Source organism: Miscanthus floridulus, chromosome 18 (assembly GCF_019320115.1).
Source record: "Miscanthus floridulus cultivar M001 chromosome 18, ASM1932011v1, whole genome shotgun sequence".
Taxonomy (NCBI): Eukaryota; Viridiplantae; Streptophyta; class Magnoliopsida; order Poales; family Poaceae; genus Miscanthus; species Miscanthus floridulus.
In genome coordinates this window covers 72,156,486-72,176,216 of record NC_089597.1, presented here as the reverse complement: position 1 = coordinate 72,176,216, position 19,731 = coordinate 72,156,486, and the positions used below count along the sequence as shown (strand labels likewise).

Here is a 19,731-nt window from a genome sequence, read left to right as displayed (position 1 = left end):
GTGTCTGACTAAGAACAGTGTTTCCTTTTATAATTTCCGTGCCACCACACTGTCATGCTGCATGTGAGTTAGCACATGAGTTTAGATGCTACAGCTCGTATTCGAATGTTGAGGCAATCAAAGAAAAAAAATGTCAAGTGATACAGAATATGACCCCACGTTGAGATTACAAGAGTAACACCAGATGGAATACAGACCATGACCCCATATACCAGTTTTTTTTTTTTAAATAAGGGCTTCTAAGGATGTTTTTCCAGTGAATTGGTACCTTCTCAAGCATTTGTAGAATTTCTACCAGGAGATGCACCCTGTCCAGCGGTGGTGCCGTTCATACTGGGTTCACAGCTAATAAGCACCAAATTGAGAATTAAATAACTACAAAGTTGGAGGTTTCATGTTCAGCGGTCATCTATGGACATGAAAATTGAATGTTGAATCAATCTATAAAAACACTTGCTAATCTTACAACACTTGCTAATCTTACACCCCCGTCAGCCAGTTAACGAAAACAACAGACATTTTAGAGTCACATCTAGAAAGAAAATGGCATGTATCCACACATGAAAACATGCTGCTCAATTAAACAAATAATCACATGACTCGGCATATTCTACCTCGAAAATACACAGGAACTTTGAAGAATTAACAACTATGACATGCAGAGTGTCTTCAACTAGCCTGAAGGAATGTCATCTGGAACTGAAAATTGAAAGGGGTTGAAGAGTTATATTGCTGAAAAATAAACAGAAACTCTAGACTGAAGTGGTACTCACTGCTAAGAATAAATCCCTGCAGCAAATTCTCAGCTTTGCTAGCCTGCTCAGGGGTACCAGATATTCGAACAACTTTCTCCAAGATGTCAGGTCTGTCCTCAGCTAGCGTTACAGTAGCACCAGAGATCTGTTTCCAAAAAATAAGTTAGAATGCAACAAGAGGGTAATGATTATCCGCCTTTTGGTACTCAATAAAATTCAGGATACATCGCACCTCGCTTATTTGAGCAAGCTTGCTACCAGCTCTCATGGTGAGGCTTGCAACAGCACTGTTTGGTATGACAACCTCTAGTGTGCTCCTAGTCACTAGAGGAACAGCAAATCTGATGGAGGGCTAAAAAGGTGATCAAAGGAATAAACAACCATAAGAAATAACTGCAAGGATAAAATATTACCTTTTTGTAGCACTTTGCCTGATATCATCATTAATGTTGCTGCCTTGCTCAAATGAGCCACTTGCACTGCCTCCACTATCCTGCAATTGAAAATGAAATATTGCACAATTCAAACACAATTGCTAGAAATCATCCAAGGTAACATGTGTTAAGGGTATTAGTGTAATCTCCCTAGTCTAGGGTTTCTCTCCTGTATCCCCGTGTATTCTATATTTAGTCCCCCTATTAGGCCTCAATATGATAATCCAGTTCAGTCTCCCTTTATTCGTAAAATGGCCCTTTATTCATAACAACATGAACTACAAGTAACCATTGCATATTACCAATATTATGCACTATATGATAGCGTAATGTTTCCCCATCTTTGATTATTTCTAGGATTGTTTTCTGAAGCAGAATGCAGTGTTGCATGCAAGGTTGCTAATGATAGTTAACTAACAGTTAAAGAAATAGCTGTGAGCTCATTTGGGAAGAAATGAAGCTTAGTGGCTTATTGAAAGATGGGAGTCCGCGCTGTTGTAATATAAGTGAATTGCCCACCTCTTCCCATCAGCTAAGCTGTTCGGTTGAACTAGTTGGTGCATGCAGCTCAATATGGTATAAGTGCTAGAGGTCTCGAGTTCGAATCCTGGTTAGCGCAATTCTCGCTCCTATTTCACGTCTGAGGCGCCTGAGGGAGCCTCCATGTGAGGGGGAGTGTTGTCATATAAGTGAATTGCCCACCTCTTCCCATCAGCTTAAGCTTTTGGGTTGAACTGGTTGGTGCATACAACTCAATAAGCGCAGAACTTGCAAAAAAAAATAAAGACCATCGGTATCATTAGCGTCTTTTAAACAAAAGTCTGATCATGTATAAACATCTTTTCCTAATGGCATAAAGGAATTATTTGTATAATAGACCTACCTTTGAATGCCATGAAGTTGCCAGTTGTGATGCTTGGTGATAAGTACCAATTGGAATATCATTTCCCTGGTATGGTCCTCGAGGTGAACCTGCTACTGGAGAAATGGCTCCATGTACATTGATATTGCCAACTTGAATAGGGCCAGACATCTCACGGTATAGAAAACTCCTTAATTTTGTTGTTACTTGTATCAGAGCATTCCGAGCAGCTCTAATCTCTCCAACAATCTGCAAGAACATAACATGCTCAACCACCAGAGTGCTAATGAACTTAAAACTTGAAACTATTTAAAAGTAATGATTCATGCCTGAGAAATTTATGATGGCATGTGTAATAAAAAAAATCCTTGTAAACAAGCTACTGATCTGTCTTAGAAAAACAATAGCTTCTAATCCAATCTGTTCTAGCATATTCACAAAGAAACAACAATCTGCAGCCATCATAAGTCCAAACTGATCACCATTGGAACTAACTCCCAAATAAATTATGCATAACCATTCAATACATGAAAGTCTTTTCCTTGGATAAAGGCAAACCTGTATGAGTTCATCAGACTCTAAAGCGCATGATGGAAGATCTTCTCTTGGTAATATCTGCACGTTTGCACTAGTCTGTCTCTGTATATCAGATAATGACCCCTCCCTTCCATCAAAGCAAGCAATTTCACTTGAAGGTACAAGTAGTCTTGTTGTGATAATGTTATCCTTGTCCTGGGCCAAGGTCTACAATATGAGTTTGAATGTGCAGCACTGCTTCCTGAGCCGGGAAAAGCTCATGGTCTGGGCCCTACAAAAAATATATATATATATACACAAGCTAAATATACAAACATGGACCCTTTAGGATGGGAAAAAGCAATCTCACAAAACCAGCTAAGACAAAGGGCTTGTTTGCTTTGCAGACTGGGATACCTGCCTGGCGCAGGCAGCTCTCCCAGGAGTCCGAGGAGCTGGATGAAGCTGCCTGGCTGTGCTGCCTAGGCCAGGTTCCCAACCAAACAGCCCCAAAATGCAAATAGACAGGTATTCCCAAAGTAAGTAGTAGTAGGATGTTTAAACCAATAACAATATAGTGATGACCTGAGGTCTTCATTTTGTTTTTGGCTAGATGCATACAGTTAAGATGTTTGTAAGTCCTCCTTTGTAACCCTTTAAAATTTATAAAATGAAGTGCTGTGGGGATCTCCCCCACAGTTTTTGCCTTAAAAAAATATAGGAATTTGGAATGAAAAAATAACAAGATAGTCATGCATCGTGACAGAAGGGCAAACTAACATTACATGCAAGCACTGCTGTAAAATTGCACAACCAGACAACCAGTGCTCTCAAAGCATTAAGGCGAGGCAGTAAAGCGGACACCATACACAGATAAATTAGAGAAGAAAAGGATAAGACTACCAATAGTCCATAACCACAATAATAAATGGGCCTATTACCCTGTAAAGCCCAACCAAAGCCAACAGCCCATAAAGAACCCAACCAAGGCCAACAGCCCATAAAGAACCCAACCAAAGCCAACAGCCCATAAAGAACCCCTCCCACTTCACGTGACCTACCTTCTCGAATCTATTCCCCTGCTGCACTGCTTCTCCAGTCCCTAACGCCACCGCCGCTGCCACCTTTCAGATCGCCACCGCCACACTTGAGTGGGGGCAGATCTGCGCTGGCAATTGCACTGGCTGGTCAGCAGAGCTGTGCCTGCCATCACGCTGGAACCAAAAAGGATGGGGGAAGGAGGAAAGATAGTCGTGCTTCGTGCTGGTTCACCTCCTGCTCTTTTTTCTCTGAGGCCCTTCTTTCCTCTCTCCTCCCCTCTTTTGGCTAAGCATCAGTGACACCTTGCCCCCAGTGAGCACCTTGTCGCCTAGGCGACGCCTTAAGAACTTTGTTCTCAACTAAGGATTACCTCAACAAGTCTTTGGAAAGGTTGAATCTCGTATTAAACCATATTCAAAATTGAAATAACTGCCTTGAATCATAAAGCTATATTACTTCCTTAACAAGTTCTCAATCCGTTTCTTTTTATAGGGTGCATTAGGATTTGAAAGACCAAACTTTATAAACTTTGACTAATAATTAGTCAAATTATAAGCATCCTTAGAGTATGAAAGTTATATAAATAGATTTGTCTTTCAAAAATCTTTTTAACATGACATTCTTTTGTAGCAATTGATCATACGAAATTGATGGTCAAAGTGTCTCTTTAAGAATTTCCAACTTGGAATATGTGTTAAGAGTATAAGTGAATTGCCCACCCCTCCCCATCAGCTTCAGCTTTTAACTGATCGGTGCATGCAATCAAAGCCAAAGATTTCTAGTCCGAATCCTGGCTAGCGCAATTAAATAAAATAATTGTTGCTCACTCCTATTCCACGTCTAAGGCCGAAGGGAGCCTCCACGTGAGGGGGATTGCTAAGAGTATAAGTGAATTGCCCACTTATCACCATCAGCTTAGGCTTTTGGGTTGAAACTGGACGGTGCATGCGACTCAATAATATGCCTTATAAAAAAAGAAATGATGGAGTACAGAGTACTAACAAAGCTGACTCTCATTGATCAACAACAACAACAACAACAAAGCCTTTAAGTCCCAAATAAGTTGGGGTAGGCTAGAGTTGAAACCCAGCAGAAGCAATCAAGGTTCAGGCACGTGAATAACTATTTTCCAAGCACTCCTATCTAAGGCTAAGTCTTTGGGTATATTTCTTCCTTTCAAGTCTCCTTTTATTGCCTCTACCCTAGTCAACTTCGGACTTCCTCTGCCTCTCTTCACGTTACTATCCTGGTTTAGGATTCCACTACAAACCGGTGCTTCTGGAGGTCTCCGTTTGGACATGCCCAAACCATCTCAACCGGTGTTGGACAAGCTTTTCTTCAATTGGTGCTATCCCTAATCTATCACGTATATCATCGTTCCGAACTCGATCCCTTTTTGTATGACCGCAAATCCAACGCAACATACGCATTTCCGCGACACTTATCTGTTGAACATGTCGTCTTTTCATAGGCCAACATTCTGCACCATACAACATAGCAGGTCTAATCGCCGTCCTATAAAACTTACCTTTTAGCTTCTGTGGTACCCTTTTGTCACATAGGACACCAGATGCTTGGCGCCACTCCATCCACCCTGCTTTGATTCTATGGCTAACATCTTCATCAATATCCCCGTCTCTCTACAGCATTGATCCTAAATATCGAAAGGATATCCTTCCTAGGCACTACTTGACCTTCCAAACTAATATCTTCCTCCTCCCGAGTAGTAGTGCCAAAGTCACATCTCATATACTCAGTTTTAGTTTTACTGAGTCTAAAACCTTTGGACTCCAAAGTCTCCCGCCATAACTCCAGTTTCTAATTCACTCATGTCCGACTTTCATCAACTAGCACTACATCGTCCGCGAAAAGCATACACCAAGGGATGTCCAATTGTATAGTCCCTTGTGACCTCATCCATCATTAAGGCAAATAGATAAGGGCTCAAAGCTGACCGTTGATGTAGTCCTATCCTAATCGGAAAGTCATCCGTGTCTCCATCACTTGTTCGAATACTAGTCACAACATTGTTGTACATGTCCTTAATGAGCCCGACAGTACTTTGTTGGGACTTTATGTTTGTCCAAAACCCACCACATAACATTCCTTGGTATTTTATCATAAGACTTCTCCAAGTCAATAAAAACCATGTGTAGGTCCTTCTTCTTCCTATATCGTTCCATAACTTGTCTTATTAAGAAAATGATTTTCATGGTTGACCTTCCGGGAATAAAACCAAATTGGTTCATAGAGACCCGCGTTATTGCTCTAAAGCAATGCTCGATAACTCTCTCCCATAGCTTCATAGTATGGCTCATCAACTTAATTCCCCGCTAATTAGTACAACTTTGAATATTCCCTTTATTCTTGTAGATCGGTACCAATATACTTCTCCTCCACTCGTCAGGCATCTTGTTCGATCGAAAAATATGGTTAAACAGCTTGATCAACCATACTATAGCTATGTCCTCAAGGCATCTCCACACCTCGATTGGGATACCATCCGGTCCCATCGTCCTTACCTCCTTTCATCATTTTCAACGCCTCTCTGACCTCAGATTCTTGGATTCTCCGCACAAAGCGCCTATTGGTGTCATCAAAAGAGTCATCCAAGTGAAAGGTTGTGCCCGTATTCTCACCATTGAACAATTTGTCAAAATACTCTTGCCATCGATGTCGGATCTCATCCTCCTTCACCAAGAGATGCTCCCTTTCATCCTTAATGCACCTAACTTGGTTGAAGTCCTTTGTCTTCTCTCACGAACCCTAGCCATCCTATAAATGTCCTTCTCTCCTTCCTTCGTACTCAAATGTTGGTAAAGATCCTCGTACGCTCTACCATTTGCCACACTTACAGCTCGCTTTGCAGTCTTCTTTGCCACCTTGTACTTCTCTATATTGTCCACACTCCTGTCATGGTACAAACATCTATAGCATTCTTTCTTCTCCTTAATAGCCCTTTGGACTTCCTCGTTCCACAACCAAGTATCTTTAGCCTCGCCTCCACTTCCTTTGGTTACTCCACACACCTCTGAGGCCACCTTCCGAATGTTGGTTGCCATCTTCTCCCACATGTTGTTTATGTCCTCTTTTTCCTTCCAAGAGCCCTCTTTGATAACTCTTTCTCTGAATACCTCTGACGTCTCCCCTTTAAATTTTCACCACTTTGTTCTTTCAATCTTAGCTTGTTTATCCCTACGGGCACGCACCTGAAAAAGTTTGCCACCAAAAGCTTATGTTCACTCCCCTGGTATCACCTTGCAACTCAAGCATGCTCGTTTGTTCCTTTCTTTTTACGAGGACAAAGTCAATCTGGCGAGAGTGTTGTCCGCTACTGAAGGTCACTAGATGAGATTCTCTCTTTCTAAAGAAAGTGTTGGCTATCATCAGGTCAAAAGCTACCGCGAAGTCCATAACTTCCTCCCCCTCCTGATTCCTGCTACCATACCCAAAACCTCCATAAACTGTCTTGAAACCTGCTGCTTGTAGTACCTACATGCCCATTAAGATCTCCTCCTATAAAAAGCTTCTCACTACTTGGTACAGCTCTGATCAGGCCATCTAAGTCTTCCCAGAATTGTCTCTTAGCACTCTCGTCGAGGCCTACTTGGGGGGCATATGCACTAATTACGTTCAAGACCATATCACCAATGACAAGCTTGACGAAGATAATACTATCTCCTTGCCTTCTCACTCCACACCATACTATTCTTGAGGCTCTTATCAATCAAAACTCCTACTCCATTTCTATTTGCGATTGTCCCTGTGTACCAAAGCTTGAAGCCTGTATTGTCCACCTCCTTCTCCTTCTAACCTTTCCATTTAGTCTCTTAAACGCATAATATATTTACATGCCTCCTAGTCACGGTATCAACTAATTCTCTTAACTTACCTGTAAGCGACCCTACATTTCAACTACCTAAACGGATCCTAGTTGGTTCGACTAGCTTCCTTACCCTTTGCACCCATCGACTCAGATGTGAAGACCCTTGCTTGTTTTTCACTACACCCGGGCACCGATGTAGCGCACCACTAAGGAAGCGCCGACCCGATCCTTGCTCACTTACACCATGCCCAGATCACGACACGGCGCATCACCAAGGGGGTGCCGACCTGACCCTTGCCCATTTAACACCATACCCGGGTTCCGATATGGCGCGTCGCTAAGAGGGTTACGCCCCAACGGTTTTCTTTCGGGTTTCATCTCCATTAAAATGGCTAGATTTAACGTTGGCTCGCCACACCTATCACAACCCTCCTACTTTACCAAAGCTTGGGACCTGCTATGTTGAAACAACATAGGCGGAGTTCTGACTCTCATTGATCAATGGCTAAAAAATTGTTTGGGCAGTTTGGGCAGGGGAAACCTTAGGTAGCAACCCAGTAAGTCAGCACCATAAAATTGACATATCTTTAGTGAAACAATCAGTATATTGAAGTAAAATAGGACTCCATATTAGGGGGAAATCTATAACAATGGATGGGTAACCTGTAACAGGTAAAATGCATCACAGGTAATTTTCTTCGGGTTAAAAACAAGAGCACCCAGAATTTGTATTAGGAAGAAAACATGCACCCCAATTATAGAGCCAAAGAGGACACGGATCCGGATGCTGGGGGCATAAACCCATCACAACAATTGAACTAAGTTCACATGTTAGTTTGTACTCCCTCCATTCCAAATTATAAGTCGTTTTGGCTTTTATAGATACATGGTAAAAGCCATGTATGTATCTAGATGCATAGCAAAATCTATGTAGACAAGCCACAACGACTTATAATTTGGAATAGAGGGAGTACTAGATTTAGACATTAGCCTCATTTTTACCTAAAATACTTGTATTTTCCATGCAGGGGATATATGTATCTATTACCTAATATGAAAGGGAAAATTTTTCTCTCCACAAAATTTTCGTCCTTTACTCTCTCTCGAGCCCATCTATCTGGTTTAATAAGAGTAGTAGTACATGATGAATTTGTGATAATAATCAACTGGTTTACAGTTTTCTGCCCAGTCTGTGACCCGAACACATGACCCGTGCTTGGAGTTAGAACAGCACATGTCCAGTCAGGGAACACAATCTGATTTCAAGAATGATTGGAACAAATGACGCAAACTGTATATTTTGTAGCAACCCACGAGCATGTCCACTAGTATAACTAATAATGGAATGTCGGGTGAGAAGTTCCCAAATGTCTTCTAGTATTGTATTGTACCTGTCAGGTTCGGACGTGGGTACAAGATTCTACCCGTGGGTATGGGTGCAGGTATGTCGCTTCACTCGTTAGTGCTAATATAACAAAGAATTACATCAATTCTAGTGAGAGAATCTAACCACTCATGGGTACCGTACCTGATGGGTGCCGGTACGGGTACAAAATCCTACCCATGGGTACAGGTGTGGGTATGAAACTTTACCCGATAGGCAATTTGTCGAGGGCAGGTATTTACTCCACCCTAAACCCTAAACCCACTGCCATCCCTAGTTACTTGTATGTCAGCTTATCACTCAGGTATGGTGCCATCATATACATATCTGCAACCACACCCGAGTCCCGACATGTGTAAGTACATTGGGTAATAGACAAGAAAAATCTTCACTAAACACTCAAATATGGAAACCAAAGATGCACAAAAGTATCAAATGCACATCTGATTTACCTCTCTGGATGTGATGATTACTACCCTTTCATCAGAACCAGCAATAATATCAGATAGCCTAACATCAACACCAACATCAGCCTGTAGCATCTCTAGTATTCCATCACGCGTTGCAACTAAACTGTCAGCCTTGTCATTTGGGCATAGAATTCGAAAAACGATGTCATCGTACAGGATATCTGCATGTTCAATGACCTTGCCACCATTTGAATCAAACTCATATCCTGGTGGCTCCATGCTAATGTTGTTCCTAATCTGATCAGGTCGTCCCAAAGATTCCTCATATGCAGGCATCTGTTGAACACCACCCAAATATTCATCTTCCTGAGAAATTCGAGGCTCTGGTGAATTCATTCGCCCACGGAAGGGACCACGATCACGGTGTAAGCTTTCCTTTAGGCGATCAGTGATTATTGCTACAGCCTTCTTAACACAATTTCCATCTCCAACAACCTGAAAAAGACATTATGAGACACACCGTAGACTGAGGAAAGAGTTACTAACACCCGGACTCATGATACCATGTGAGAGAGATAAACTCTGAATAGTATATGTTAATCAATCACAGATTACAAGGGATTACAATATATAGGCAAGAGAACTCAAGGGTTCAAGGTGTGAACACAATCTAGGAACCTAATTAACTCATACTAAATAGCACAAGTGCCTAGCCTGGCGCATGGCTGTATCCAGAGTCCAAGGCGCAGGCACAATAGACTAGGAGGCAAACATAACTTGCTAACAGTTACGATGAAAGATATTTCCAAAAGAATAATATTATTATCCTTTTGATGCATAAACAATTGCAATGATACAATTGTAATAGAACTACAGATCTATCACATTGCAACTGCAATTACAGAGCACTATGGAGCTTAAGCATTTTTATTTAATAATACACTTATGCAATTGCATTCTACCACTACTAATAAAAGAACAAATAATCTCCGAGCCTGATCTCAAAAGTGGTTTTGCCACCATGATGTACCACGCACTAGGCATGATGGAAACATGTAACTATGCTACTGACTCAGCAAATAAAGAAAACATACTAAAAAATATGCATTTCTCTCACTTTTTTTTTCTCGAACGCGCAGGAGAACTGCGCATCAATATATTAAGAAGAAAAAAGGAGGGGGAAAAGAGCCCCAAAAAACTGTTACAAAAACACAGAAACAAAAAACTGTTACAGAGAAAAGGGTCTGCAACCCACCCTAAGAACCCAAACTACGTTGTGTCTCTAGAGAACTATAAGGCAGGACCAAAAAAAAAAAACCACCGGACCCAAAAAGAGCTAGGAGGTAGGAGCCAGGCAAGGAGATAAGAAACTCCTCGAGCCCCTGCTGCTGACCACTGCTGAGCTTCTTCCTTAAAAGCTGAGAGGACCCTAGCTAGGTTAGGAGTTCCACCATCAAAAACACAATGATTTCTCTCACTCATGTTATCTTCATGGAACAATGTGGAGGATCCAAGTGTCTCAAGCAAGATGCAGCAGAACAAAAAGTCTTCATCTTCTCCTCACCTCCTCAGTAATATTCAGTACGGACAGTGTAACTCAGGTTATTAGATTCTCTCTAGCCATGTCACAAGTTTCAAACACAACAACAGTAGGGATCATGCTATGGGCAGGCCATCTCATGGGCCATTGTGCTGGAATGGCACAGTAGCAGGACAAACATTGTAGACCATAGAGGTACTGTAGCACGTTGGATGGAAAAGGATGTGCAACTGAAGGAACCTGAGGCCCAAATGAGCTCAGCTACACAGAACAACACAAAAGCCCTGGCGAAGACTAAGAGCAAGGTGGTTCAGTGGGGGCCACAGATAGCGAAGCGGAGAAGTACGAGACATGCCATTGATGGAAAAACAATGATGGAGAAAGCCCAAGCTCAGAAAAGGAAGAACAACTTGGAGTATACAGGTAAGAATTCTAAAATGCCTTCTACTTCGATTCCTTTTATTACTGAGATTGCTGCTAAGATTGGTGTTATTGTGAGTAGTAATAATATGGATGTTAGTATGGTGGATGATGATATTTTAGGTGTGTAACAAAATAGAAGCTCTGTTTTTAACGTATCTTGTAGTCATAAGTCTTGTTCTGTTTCAGATAGATGTGTAGAGAAGGCTGCAGGCCCTAGTGAATTTTTAGGTTTTTTACATATATAAATATAAACTAGTCTGCCCATAGTGATGATGACCACCCACAAAGTGAGGCGTTAGATAATGTCAATTTAGTTAGGGGGCTGTCCAGTGCACATCAATGTTATGAGTCACAGGGAGCTGACCCTATCTTCTATACCTAAATAGGAGACCCCCATTACCAATTGCTCTGCGATTTCATGAAGCCACATCATCACAAGGCTCCACTAAGTCACTAAGTTCAAACACTAAATTTCATTCCCACCAAATGCCGTCAAGGAACAAAGAGACACCATATATTCTTCTCCACTTGGCTCCTTTAATGCGCCCCTTCCAATCTGTGTCCATGTGAGCGTTATTCTGCGCTATTTGATGCTCAATGATTCGCTATCCTGCTTGACAAATAATCAATAAGCATTTTTCTATTTAGGTAGAACTGTTTCCCACAGCTTGTACTCTGAGCATGGCTGCAATCATCAATAAGAGCATCATCTCGACATACTGCCTTTGACTAGGGATAATTCAGCTGGTAGTGGCCAGGAAGATGGGATATCTCAGGATTTTGAATTTAAGCCTCATCTCAATTCTGAATCAGAGGTATGGAACCATTATTGGAATGGTTATTTTGCAACTCTTCAGTATCATAGAACGTAACAGCTTAAGGTCTTTATTATTTGTGAGCTACAAAAAAAAAAAACACTTTGGCCCCCTTTGGAAAAAAGGGAAAGCATAGGAATTTTGGAGCATTTTAATCCTATAGGAATATTTCCTATCTGCCCATTTGGAACAAAGGATTAAACCCTATGAAATTCCTTTGGGTTCCTATGGAATGTATAAAAACATAGGAATTTTGTAGGAAAACTAGCATGAGGGGGCTTCATGGAAAACTTTCCTTTGTGTCTATCTCTCTCTCTTGGAATTTCTGCATTTTTCATGTGTTGCATCCAAAGGACACATGAAACATTCGTGCATCAAGCTGCTGGGGAAGGAGAGTGGATTTGCAGGCTTGGACTATGGATGACCATTTCGTTGCTATTTGATTGTTTCTGGAGATTGGTTTAAGTGTTGTTTCTGGTTTTCATTCAAGCATTGATGGAGCTTAAATAGTAGGGGAACTAGCTTTGCATACAAAACATAGATGCTTGCTGTTTGAGTTCTAATACTGATTTTCATGATATTCTTGCTCAATTAACCATTTGCGGTATGACTTGCATCTTTGAATATTCATTCATGAGTGTTCTTAGTTCTTACAAATCCCTCTTGTTTGACTAACGAAATAAACTACCACATTGTAGGCTGTAGCAATCAATTGTCTTACCTGTACAACCTCCTCGGACAAGGAGACACAGCGCGGTGTGTGCTGGTCACGCGGCAGGATCCTGATGTGCGTCTTGGTCTCCATCCTCATTTGCTCTATGATCTTCCCGCCTTTGCCGAGCAGGCATCCGACATGCAGCTTGGGCACGATGAGTCGTGTGGTGGTCTTCCCCCTGTCCCTGGGGTCCTTGCCCCTGGGCCCATACTCGCCGTCCTCGTCGCCGTCGTCAGCGTCGGTCTCGAGGATCCGGTGGTGCACCATGAGGATTGCCTCTTGGGCCGGGGAGAACATGGGCGGGCGGCCGTCCGCCTCGCGCCTCGCGCCGTCGACCGTCTCGATGACCCGGACGTAGTCGCCTGCGAAGGGCGGGTGCACAGTAACAAACGCGCCGCTCTCGTCCCGGACCTTGGCAACGAAGCCGGGTGGGAAGCCGTAGGCTTTGCACTCGGGGCACAGGATGCGGAAGGAGGTGGTGGTGGTGGGACCAGCGCCGCCGCCCGCAGCGGCCGACGAGGGAGGAGGAGGAGGCGGGGGCGGGGGCGGCGCGGCGTCGGGGGGCAGGAACCCGCGGCGGTCGGAGCCACCGCCGCCGCCGGGGGGGCCGCGGCGGTGGTAGCTCGAGTTAGCATTTTGGCCGCCGCCGCCGCTGCGGCGGTCGAAGCGCTGCTTGGAGCGGGGCGGCGGGGAGTCCTGGTCGTAGTGGTAGCCGCGCTTGGAGCGGGAGCGATCCATTGCTGTTGGATTCAGGAGCTGAAGCTGAGTTGTTCTTCGTTCTGATTGTTCGAATCGTTTCGGATTTTGAGATGAGGCGCGATCGATTTGGTGCGAACTAGATTGATTAGGGTTTACAAAGGTCGGGGAACCGGCGCAGCCGGACGGGGAAGGGGAGGGGGAGGGAGATGAGGCGCCATAGCACCGCCGGTCTCGCGTTGGGGCACGGGATTCGGTCGGGATGGGCTACTGGGTCGGGTTTCCGCGTGGACTACTGGGCCTAGATGGGCCGACCGAGACCGTTCGCTTTGTCGATTAACATTTTCGACATGTTCGCTGGTCGGTTTCTGAGCTGATTTGGGCTGGCTGGTGCTGGTTTATTGTGAGAGAAAAACACTATTAGCTGTTTGGTTTGGGCTGGTTGGACCAACAAGCGAACAAGCTGTTTTACTCTCTCTCAGGCCGTCTGCACTCTGCAGTGACACTGATGACTTCACCACCAGACGTGGCAGAAAAGAATAGAAAAACAAAAAAAATGAATGCAGGTGAAGTGGTCGTAAGACAGTAAAGACTGTAGAATTTTTGAAAACCGAGACCAGGTGACGACTCAAGAGATAGCCATTCGTTTTTTGGCAGCCTCTCTACAAAGCGCTCTGTTGGGATAGCCTCGGAGTTTGCTGGGATTTCATGGACTATAACAACTAAGTTGGCTACAGTTTAGCTCATAAAGATCCAAATAGATAGACTAGTGGGTTGGCTAACAACTAGTCAAAGCCCCAACTAATTGTTAGCTCACTAGTCTATAAAACCTAACTAGTTGTGGCGAAAGTTGCATCAGATTGGAAAAAAGACACCCATTACCCCTGGCCCACAAGAATCCAGATACCAGAGCATTTCCTCTCCCCCGCGACCCTGCCCCGCATCACGGGAGGAACTCCGCTCGTGCCCCGCCGGAGACGCCGCAGGCACCGCATCAACCTGCGCTGCGGGATCCGCCCGTGCCGCATCCGCACGTGCCGCACCCCGGTCCCAACTCCATGGCGGTGGTGGCAGCGCCACTCACCATCTTCTATGGTGGCAAGGTGGTCGTGTTCGAGGACTTCCCGGCGAAGAAGGCCGCCAAGGTCATGTGCCGGAGCCACGGCCCCACTTCCGGCTCCGCACGACGACCTACCCATCGCTAGGAAGGCATCGCTGCAACGGTTCCTGGCCAAGCATAAGGACTGCCTCGTGGAGCGCACACCCTACACCTGTGTGGGGTCACTCCTAGCCTCTCGCCCTCGCTAGGAGTCATGCGGGGAGAGACCGAGGGTTTCCCACAGGGAGAGAGAGCGGAGGTACGCGAGCTCAAGTCCTGGAATAAGATGCGGATTAAATGGCCATTAAATTGTCCAGAAAAAAGGACCTGTCCTTCTTACACGAGTGCCCCGGGTATTTATAGACCATATTTGGGGTCGCGGTGAAATTACAGTAGGGTCGGACTTAAGGTGACAATGGCTACACAACGATCAAGGGTACGCGCGATAATTCCCTTCCCTTGGTCAACCACTTCCGTTCCCTAATCGCCTAGACGGGGTTGTCGGTCGCAATCACTAGAGCGAACCATTCCCGGACCTATGCCCGCTCTCCATCACCGGAGCTTCGCTCATCGTGGATCTTCAATGAGGTAGGCCTTCAACCGCCACACTTGTGCACATGGATCAAACAAGACGAGTAGAAACCCTCGCGGCGGAGGTGGGTGACCACCGCGAGGCTCGTTAGAAGGGCCAGCATTGGGTCAGGAACGGGGGTAGGAGCTGTGTCGGGCGAGCCTTCCCCCAACAGTAGCCCCTCGAGGGTTGGGCCTAGCATGATGGGTCGAAGCAGCGCTGAAATTCGAGGAGGGGAGTAGGCAAGGGTACCTGGCGTGCGGCCTAGTCCAGCGATGCCCCCATCGTGCTCGACCAGTGCTGGGCTTTAACGTTTTTGGGCCTTGTTTTTCGGTTAGAAGTGGCAAGCGATTATCGGGGGGTGCTCCTGTTTTTCTCAGGATTTGTGGCAGTCTCTAGGCTCCTGCTTTGTCAAGATATGTGATGCCTGCCTACCTTTGATGCGGATGTTGGGTGCCTATAAATACCTGTGTTACGTTTAGGGTTTTGTTGTTTGATCTGTTGCTTGCTGGCGAGTTGCTATCGTTGGTTCTATTGAGTGAAGGTTTTGCTGGTGTGAGGGTTGGCGCCTTGAGGGAGGGTTCTTGTTTTCTTGGTTTGCCTATTGTTTACTCAACTCTTTGGGTGGGTGTTAGTTGTTTTGTATTCCCTTCAATTTTGATTTTGCTGATGGGTCCCTTGTCTATTTTGTCTTGTAGTTTAATGGCTTGTGTGAAGAAGACTGCAAAGCTTGTGGACAGCTCAAAGGCTATTGATTATTCCTCAGATGTGGTTGTGAGCTTCGAGTTCGGTGTCTCGAGGGTTACTTTGAGGGAGTTGGACAAGTTTGCAAAGCTGAGTTGGTTTCCTCATGATCTAGCGAGGCCATCGGAGGGGGAGATTGGTCGTAACCCTCAGTGTGATGAGGTGGTGGTTTCAAGGAATTCTTTTTGGTGGGGTTGAGGTTTCTATCGCATCCCCTTATGGTTGGGGTTTTGAAGAGGTTCAATCTCAAATTTCATTAGTTGAATCCCTCCAGCTTTATAAAGCTTGGTATTTTTTGTCTGAGGTTGCAAGTCTCAAGGGGTGGAGCCAGATCTTGAGGGTTTCATATGACTTCATAGGGTTCATCCTCAGCCTCGCAAAGATGCCCGTTGATGGGAAGACTGTTTATGGGTAGTATGGTGTTTACACTTTTTGTTTATTGCCAAGGAGTGGAAGTCTCGGTTCAGGCTCACAAGAACAAGTGGGCCTCACCCTGGACTGAGAACTGGTTTTATTTGAAGCTAGGAAGCGAGCCCAATCTCTGTGGGAAATTGTTGAGGCTTGATAATGTTACTTCAAAGGCTATCATGACCGATGGTTGTGTAGCTATAGTGGATGCGCTTAGGGCTCTATCGTGCCACCAATGCGCATGAGATCTGGTTGAGGAGTTTCTCTGCATGAAGGTGCTGCCCTTGAGGGCCAACCAGTCCTAGTTTGAGGTTAAGGATGATGAAATGTACCAGGGTTGAGGCTTAGGATCGATGTTAAGCAGGCTTGGTCAAGGGTACTTTAGAAGAGCAGTTCAACTATGGAAGGGATCAAGGCTGTTTATAGGGAGGTGGCTGTGGAGCTTGTCGATGCTCTTGGTAGTTCCAAGATAAAAGTGATACGAGTTGCCCTGGTCGATCGCCATCATGTCAACCAGGCCTTCGATCTGCTTGGGTTGACATATCTGAATTGGCCGTAGGAGGAGCTTACAGATGCTGAGGGTGGCAAAAGAAGGAAGAGGTTTGAGACGAGTGGTAAGCCTGCTGCTATGTCTCATCATGGTGGACACGGTCGAGGTCATACTAGAACATCAAAGGTTGTGAGGGTTGCACGGTGAAGGTCCCCGCCTAGTTTGTTTCCTCTCCTATCATGGGCAGTGAAGCCTAGGTCATTGGTTATGTCGACATCTAAGCCAAGTGGAGGTGAGGGAGCTCGTCAGGCATGGAAGGTGCCAACCCTCGCTGACTTGGCTATTTCGCAAGTGATTTCTGATGATGAGGATGAGGAAGAGGAAGAGAAGGAGGGTAACAACGAGGGTTTAGGAGGGCAGAAGAGTAGTGGGTCGAGATCCTCTAGTGGGAGCAGTGGTTCTGATGATGGTGGAGGTGACAATGATGATGGAGACGAGGATGTGGAGGTGGAGGATTCTCAGAACCCTCATATTGTGGATTCGGTGGAGCTTGGATCGGAAGGTGGTCAGACCAAAGAAGACCGAGAAGTTGTTTCTCGTGCTGAGGATGTCGGTTTGATGCCTCATAGCCATCGCGTTCATATTGATAACTTTTACATCAAAAGTTTTGTCCTAGGAACTTAGATCAGTTTGCTTACTCCCCATCTATAGGGGCCTCTGGAGGGATTATTACAATATAGAATAGTAGCTTATTTGATGGTAGTGTTGTACATATCAACTCCTATGCTATCACTGTCAAACTTCTTTGCAAACTTGACAATAAGATTATCCATGTCAATAACATTTATGGTCCTGCTAGCTCTCCTCAAAAAATGGGCTTCATTACTTGGCTAATGAACTTTGACACAAGTGACTTTGATGATTAGGTCTTAGGTGGTGACTTCAATCTTATCAGATACCCTAAAAATAGAAACAAACTAGGTGGGGATTAAAGAGAGATGAACTTGTTTAATGAAGCTATTTTAGATTTAGACCTTGTTGACATACCCTTAGTGGTAGAAACTACACCTGGAGCAATATGCAGAATGCTGCACTATTGGTGAAACTAGGACTAGATCTTCACCTCTGCTAGTTGGACCCTGTCCTTCCCTGCTATGTTTGTTCAACCATTATCTAAGCCTGTCTCTGACCACATTCCGTATGTTCTTCATATTGGAAGTAGCATTCCCAAATAAAAAATTTTCAGATTTGAAAATTTCTGGGTTAAGCACCCTGGTTTTATTGATACAGTTAAACTGCACTTGAATTCATCTCCCTATCATGCTAATGCAGCTAAAACCATGTCAGCAAAATTCAAGCAGGTCAAAGTTGGACTCAAAACCTAGAGCAAAAAGTTATCAAATTTGAGTAAACTCATTTATAACTGTAATTGGGTTCTACTCCTTGATGGGCTTGAAGATCAGAGAGAGTTGTCTAGACTAGAAACGGCTTTTAGAGCACTCAGTTAAAAGTCATTTAGCCACCCTTCTTGAGGCTAAGAGAGTTTACTAGAAACAAAGAAACTCTATTAGATGGGTTAAACTAGGAGATGAGAATATGCACTTTTTTCATTCCATGGCAACCATAGCTCATAAGAGAAATTTTATTGTTTCTCTCACCAACACTGATAGGTCCATTATTACTGATCATGAACAAAATGCTAATATGTTATGGACAAACTACAAAAATAGATTGGGTGTTAGCGAATTTATTGACATATCCTATAATCTTAGCAGCTTACTACTAATGCACAATCTGGAAGATTTGGATGCTGATTTCAATGATGGTGAAATTGAAGGAGTTATTAAAAATCTACCTAACAGTCATGCACCTGGACCTAATGGATTCAATGGACTTTTATCAAGAAATGCTGGAACTTCATCAAGGATGACTTTATCAGATTGTTCAAGGATTTCTATCAGAATAGCATTAATCTGTCAAGCATAAACTCTTCATTCATTGCTCTGATCCCAAAAAAGGAAAATCTAGAGAATGTTGATGATTACAGGCCCATTTTACTGCTAAATTATTCCCTCAAGTGCATCACAATGATACTGTCTTCAAGAATTCAAAAAGTTATTCTACAGATAGTTCATACCAACCAATATGGGTTCATTCAAGGGGAGAACTATACAAGATTATTTGGCATGGTCATTTCAATTTCTACATTTATGCCACAAATCAAAAAAAGAAATTGTTATTCTAAAGATAGACTTTGAGAAAGCCTTTGACAAATTGGAACATCAGGTCATCATTCAAGTCCTTAGGCACAAAAGTTTTTCTAAGAAATGGGTTAGTTGGATACAAAATCTGCTAAGCTCTGGTTCTTCCTCCATTCTTCATAATGGAAATCCAGGAAAATTATTTAGGCAAGGAGATCCACTCTCCCCACTCTTGTTTGTTTTGGCAGCAGACCTTCTTCAGTCTATCATTAACAAAGCTTGGCTCTCTAGGATTATCAAACACCCCATCAGTGATTCCTTTGAAGGTGATTACCCTATAGTGCAATATGCAGATGATACCCTTCTTATTATACCAGGTGATGCAAGAGTACTTTTCAATCTCAAAGGTCTCCTCAGGTCCTTTTCAGATTCCACAGGATTGCATGTCAATTTTGCAAAATCATTCTTGGTACCTATTAATATGAATGACAGCAGGGCCACACACCTAGCTAATACTTTTGGATGCAAAGTTGGTGTATTCCTTTCACCTATCTAGGACTGCCCCTAGGGACTACTAAGCCATCTCTTATTGAATTCACTCCACTTCTTACAAAAATTGAGAGAAGATTATCAGGTATTAGTAAATTCCTCTCTTATAATGGGAGACTCATCCTAGTGAACTCTGTATTTTTAGCTCTTCCAACTTTCTACATGTGTAGTATGAAAATTCCTCCCCAGGTCATAAAACATATTGGCATTTTTAGGAAACATTGCCTTTGGAGTAAAGGGGATATCAACAGA

General features: G+C 43.8%; 1 protein-coding gene across 1 annotated transcript; it reads right to left on the bottom strand.

The window, feature by feature from the left end:
- Positions 1-579: 579 nt before the first annotated feature.
- Positions 580-13,640, bottom strand: LOC136520232 (RNA-binding KH domain-containing protein RCF3-like). Its single transcript, XM_066513680.1, is given in 9 exon segments — positions 580-699; positions 774-900; positions 988-1,096; positions 1,169-1,248; positions 2,073-2,300; positions 2,610-2,783; positions 2,785-2,859; positions 9,271-9,723; positions 12,728-13,640. Coding segments are annotated over 9 exon segments (2,004 nt in total). The 5' UTR covers positions 13,460-13,640; the 3' UTR covers positions 580-673.
- Positions 13,641-19,731: the final 6,091 nt, after the last annotated feature.